We start from the raw sequence: 6,026 nt of genomic DNA on the forward strand, positions 1-6,026 counted from the left end.
CTGGCTGTCCTGGAACTCACTCTGTAGACCAGGCTGGCCTCGAACTCAGAAATCCACCTGCCTCTGCCTCCCGAGTGCTGGGATTAAAGGCGTGCGTCACCACGCCCGGCCAGATTTTATATTTTTAAAAGCTGAATTTTGTGAGTACATCTTCGGAAGGTTACATAAAGAAATTGAGATGGATCATCACCATCTTTCATCACAGTTAGACATCACCACACATAAATAGCATACTTAGAACAAACAGCCTAAGTTTTAAAACTGCCAAATATTGGTGAAAATACAGAACTGGAATTCTGACACCTTAAAATTCAGTATTGTCATTCCTAGGTATTTAGTAAAAAGAAATTAAAGCATACATTTTAGCTCCTTTTTTTCAAAATCTTCAAAACCCAACCCAAATGCCTTTTAAAAGAAAGAAGTATAGCTCTGTGATTATATTCAAGCCTGGCTTCAATCCCTGGTACTTTCCATCCCACGCAGGAAAGGAAACCATGGTTCTTTATGAGGTACTATTGAGTACTAAGCAAAGTTGGAGGGAATTGTGTGCTGAAAGAACAGCATGGAAAATCTCAACAGCATTTGGATGGATAAAAAGCAAAACAACTAGCCTGGTCTGGTATGCGTGCTTTCGCACACTGAGGTGGAGGCAGGTTTATCTCTTGAGTTAAGGGTCAGCCATGGTGGTATAGAGAGTTCCAGGAAAGCCATGGTTACATACTGAGAGTGTCACCAAGAAATTTAAAATAAATAAATAAATAAATAAAAAAGAAACAAGTTCTGTGTGTTTTGTTAATTAATTTATGTTGAAAGGACAAAATTAAAAGCAGAAGAGATGGTTGTTTGAGGATGGTAGAGTTAAACTTCAAAGAGCTACATAAATTCATTGTGATAGATACCTGGTGAGATGGTTTTGTATATTGGTGGTTACATGGTTAAACATACTTGTCAAAAAATTATTCCCCCAAAACATGAGATTAATTTTAATAAGAGGATAAAAATTCAAGAAAAAATTGACCTCCCAAATAACTGAAAAACCAAACGTATAAGCTGGTGGACTTGAATTTGATTTAAGCTAATAATTGCATTAAAACTAACTGAAACAACATCCCATGTACAATATTAAAATATGACTCAGGTACATGCTGTGGTCAAGAGACTCCTGTGTTGCTCAGGGTGGTCTCTACATCCTGGGCTCAAGTGATGCTCTGTTTCAGCTTCCCAAGTAGCCAGGATAGCTGCCATGTATAGCAGACTCACCCAGCTGCACTTTAAAGATAGAGGGAAGTTAAGGTTTTGTGTGGGGTTTGTTGTTGTTGTTGTTTTAAATAGTGAAAGGTATGCCATGCTACTGTCGGCATTATTCATAGGAAATTTTTCAAAATTCCCAGATTCTTGTTCTGAAATCCTCATTCTGAAAGAGTAGGGTGTCGTGTAATATGAATTCTTAATATCACTTCAGTAAATGTGATGTTACTGGATCATTCTTCTCAACAAATAAGTGAAAATTGTTTGGGCAGGTTTCTCAATACTTATTTGCGAGATTGTCTTCAAGAAATAATGTACCAGTTTCTCATCTGCAAAGTATAGGCATACTGTTTGTTATCCCTTTGTTAATATTAGGTATTGTTGGTCTGTTTGATCAGTAATTGATGTATCTGCAGTTTTAAATTGTAAGCTATGAGGACAATTTTAGCATTTACTAAAGGATACTATTTCTGGCCCTCTTGGATATTATGTCCCTAAATATATATAGTTAATACAGAAAGCTATGAGTAGAATTTTGGTTGAACGTTTGGCAAAATTTGCTTATGAGTGATGGTGTTTTAGGAATACTAAGGTTTAACAAAAGGGTTGAATTTGTCAGTCATGTGCAAAAATGACTGATACCCTTTTAATCTTAAGAAATGAAGTAAATTATCTTTTATTGAGTACATTTTGGTTTGTTCCAGTAGCCGGATCGAGCTGGGAGATGTGACGCCACACAATATTAAACAGTTGAAGAGACTGAACCAGGTCATCTTTCCAGTCAGCTACAATGATAAATTCTACAAGGATGTGCTAGAGGTTGGCGAGCTAGCAAAACTTGGTATCTATTTTCTCTTTTTAAAACATTTGTACTTCTAAATTATATCTGTTAATATTAGAGCAATTAATACAGGCTTGTTTTATAAGCATAGGAAGTTTGAATGTTACAGATTTTGAGAAATCAATATTGAATATTTGACGTTTAAAAACAAAATACTAAATGTCAAATACTTTAATACTTAACATCAGCTTAAGGGAGTTGATTCTACCCTTCCACATGGCAAGTTCCAACAATTGAACTTAGGTTGCCAGGCTTGGTGGCAAGCATCTTTAACTGCTGAGCCATCTCTCTGGCTCCTAAGTTGTTTTGGTTATTTACTGTGAGCCTGTGTGCTTATCACTAATTTAATAACTATTACAGAGAAAGTTTAGCCTTCTTCAGACAGTGTAAATGTTGAGGCGATTGATACTCTTATGAGGAGCTAGTTAAAATCTGATGCTTATTAACAACGTTTTAATAGTTTTTAAAATGACCTGGTTAAAATGTTGAGACTTAACATCTTTGTATTTTCTGTGGCAGCATATTTCAATGATATAGCTGTAGGTGCAGTGTGCTGCAGGGTGGATCATTCACAGAATCAAAAGAGACTTTACATCATGACACTAGGATGCCTTGCACCTTACCGAAGACTAGGAATAGGTAAAAATATGTGGTGTTTTGTTCTATTATTCTGTTTTAAGAAAATTGGGAAGTCAGGTAGGCATTTGCACAGCCTTTTAATCTCAGCATTCAGGAGGCAGAGGCAGACAGATCTCTGAGTTCATGACCAGACAAAGCTACACAGAGAACACAGAGAAGCCCTGTCTTGAAAAACCAGAATGAATGAATGAATTGAACGGAAGGAAGGGAGGGAGGGGGGGAAGGAGAGAAGGAGGGAGGGGGAGAAAGCAATGTGGGAGGAGTACTGAATTGTGAAAAATAAAATGAAAACTATTGCTTAGTATTAATGTGGAAGCCCATAAATTTGTTCACATATTGTTTATCAGTCTGGAATTCTTTGTACTAAAAAGGGCCCTTTTCTATTAGTTTTAGACATGTTAAGTTGCACAAGTGAGGACAAATTTGGGGAAATAATGTATGTATAGTTGTACTCTTAATTCTGTCAGGATTTAGTAAAGATAGCAAGTAGATGTCAGATTTCTAGGTTGATTTATAAGGTTACTTATTTATTATTTGTTTTGTTACTTATCATTTGCTTTGTTAATAGGAACTAAAATGTTAAATCATGTCCTAAACATCTGTGAGAAGGATGGCACTTTCGACAACATCTATCTGTAAGTAACTAATGTTCACCAAATGTCTAATAAATTATCAGTATAAATCCCTATCTGACAAGAACTGGGATCTACTCACTCATTGTATTATTTAGTTGAAAATCCCTTGAAGGTATGCTTTTCTCTTGATAACAGTAGGGACTATAAAGGGGAGGCTGGAGAGAGTTCATCTGATAAGAGCATTGGCTGTTCTTCCAGAGGGCCCCAGTTCCATTACCAGCATCCACATGGTGTCTTAAAATCATTTGTATCTCCAGTTCCAGGGTTCTGGCACCTTCCTTTAGTATTTAAGTGGTACACAGGCATGTAAGCAAACAAAAGTGCCTATACCCATAAAAGAAATTTTAGAAAAGAATAAAGTACATTCATTTAAAATGTTAAAACTCCATATAGAAAGGCATGCTATTTACAGATGACCTATGCCTATCTTCCCAGTCTTTAAACTGCCCTAAATTACATGTCTACAACAGAATGCTATAGAAGTTTTTATTATGCTGTATTGTTTAGGAAATGGTGAAGAATGGTATATATGTTCCATTCAGAATGACTATTTTTAAATTCAGGGTTGGTGAATTAAATTTAAATTCAGGTTGGTGGGAAACTGATAATGTAGGTGAACTATTTTTGTTATAATTTAGTTATAATTATATATAAGGAACCTGAGAAAACCAAGATCACATTCAGAATTTTGAGACCATTAATGCCATTAATAGTTGATATGTTTAATTCAAGGTTATCAGCAACGTGATTATTATAGAGTTTAATAAAGTCAGAAGTAGCTTAGTTGAAATTATACTTGATTTGAAGAAGGCCACAGTATTAAGAGCAAAGACAACTGGTCGTGGTGGCTCGTGTTTTTCATCCTAGGACTCTCTCTACTCAGGAGGCAGAGGCAGGTAGATTCTCATGACTTTGAGGCCAGCCTACTCTACATATAGTGAGTTTCAGGACAGAGACAGAGATAGACCACTCCTACCAACAATCATAAAGCCAAGACAAAGATCACAACTGATTGTTTTTCACATCGGTATTACAAAGAGTAATGAAGGAAGCTCAAGAAGATATATTTGGCAGTTGAAACTGTTGTATTTTTAGTGTGTGTATTTGTGGAGAGAGGCATGTACACGTGTGTACAGATATCCAAGGAGGCCAGAGGCATAAGTTATCTAAGGAGCTGAAGTTACAGGCAGTTGTGAGCCACCTTACAGCAGTATGGGGAACAAAACTTCAGTCCACTGGAAAACCACTGAGCCTTGTGATAATCTTTGTTAACTGTAAGAATAAACACTTGATTCTTCTGATCTGCCATCTGCCTTGCAAATGGAGGAATTATGTTAAAAGTTTAAAGTTATAAGATTTACTGATAGGCATTGACTAACCTTTGTTAAATATTAATTGTTGATATATATGCGAAATGTCTAAATTGGCTACCCTTGACCAGTTTTAACTACCTGTGGTTAAGACTTGAAAGTTGATGGTGGAAGTTGTCTTATCTATGTGTCTATCTGTGTATACCCTATATCTTAGGCATGTCCAGATCAGCAATGAGTCAGCAATTGACTTCTACAGGAAGTTTGGCTTTGAGATTATCGAGACAAAGAAGAACTACTATAAGAGGATAGAGCCTGCAGACGCGCATGTGCTTCAGAAAAACCTCAAAGTCCCATCTGGTCAGAATGCAGAGACACAGAAGACAGACAACTGAACAAATCACAAATGAACTTTCTTGCACTTGCTTGTCGCCAAATAAAAGAAAGACCCATTGGTTCCCCCCCCCCTTTCTTCTGCTTTCCTCCTTTGTTATTCCTTTTTTTTTTTTCTTTCCTCTTAAAGTTTTCAATACTTTCATGGACTCTTAAAAATGATCATGTGTTGGATTGTTTTAGCTCTCTTACTTTTGTGAGGTGGTTGGATTGAAGGAGATAGATCTGTATAGTTTCACAGTTAAGATGTCCCGAAAATTGGGTGTCAGATGATTTCAAATTTTTAGCTGAATTTTTTTTTAAAGAAAAACAAAAACCAACATCCTGCTTTCACATTGAAGGGCAGAGCATACTATACTGTTTATTTCAAAAGACAAAACGCAGCAGCAATACCTTGCTCTCTAATTCATAGACAAGCTTAGTGTATCTGTGGTACTTTGAGTTATACAGACTGTCTGTGGGGTGCTAATCCCCAGCATTGCCTTCACTCTCCCCTTAGTCCTTTGAGCACTCTCAGGAGTTGGACCATTGTTATCCTTGTGAGAAAATACCAAGCTTATTTAGCTTTTTAAAGCAATTTTTTCTATTTGCTGATTGGCGGGGCAGTTTGTATAGGTAGTAAGTGTTAAACTTTGGTCAAAGTATTTCAGTTAAACTGCTTTTTTTTGCTGAGGAATGGATTTCTTGTTAGCAGGGTTTTTTGTTTTTTCCTTCTTTCCTGTTGTTAATCTTGTTACTAGAGGCATTAACTGGTAGAGAGTGGGCTGGTGAAATTAACTCTTTTAATATCCCAGCTAGAGATAGGGCCTTTAACTGACCTAAAGAAGATTGTTATAATTGATTTTTTTTTTCCTCTTGTTTTTCAGTAAGCCCAATAATAGTGTAACCTGATAAATGGAGTTATGCCCTTATAAGTCGATACCCCTAAATAAACCTGAAGCAAGTGTTTTCTCTTGGACG

The 6,026-nt window shown here is 36.4% G+C and overlaps 1 protein-coding gene across 2 annotated transcripts in view; it reads left to right on the plus strand.

Annotated features, from left to right (window-relative positions):
• Positions 1-6,026, plus strand: part of Naa50 (N(alpha)-acetyltransferase 50, NatE catalytic subunit) — a 17,427-nt gene extending 11,401 nt beyond the window's left edge. Inside the window, exons 2-5 of one of the 2 annotated variants that reach the window (XM_021209288.1) lie at positions 1,953-2,089; positions 2,609-2,728; positions 3,297-3,363; positions 4,891-6,026. In XM_021209288.1, the coding sequence (XP_021064947.1) occupies positions 1,953-2,089; positions 2,609-2,728; positions 3,297-3,363; positions 4,891-5,068 (502 nt within the window). In that variant the 3' untranslated portion in view covers positions 5,069-6,026. The remainder of the gene's footprint in view (positions 1-1,952; positions 2,090-2,608; positions 2,729-3,296; positions 3,364-4,890) is intronic. The other variant, XM_021209289.1, reaches the window with a different exon arrangement.

The sequence above is a fragment of the Mus pahari genome, chromosome 12, assembly GCF_900095145.1.
Source record: "Mus pahari chromosome 12, PAHARI_EIJ_v1.1, whole genome shotgun sequence".
NCBI lineage: Eukaryota > Metazoa > Chordata > Mammalia > Rodentia > Muridae > Mus > Mus pahari.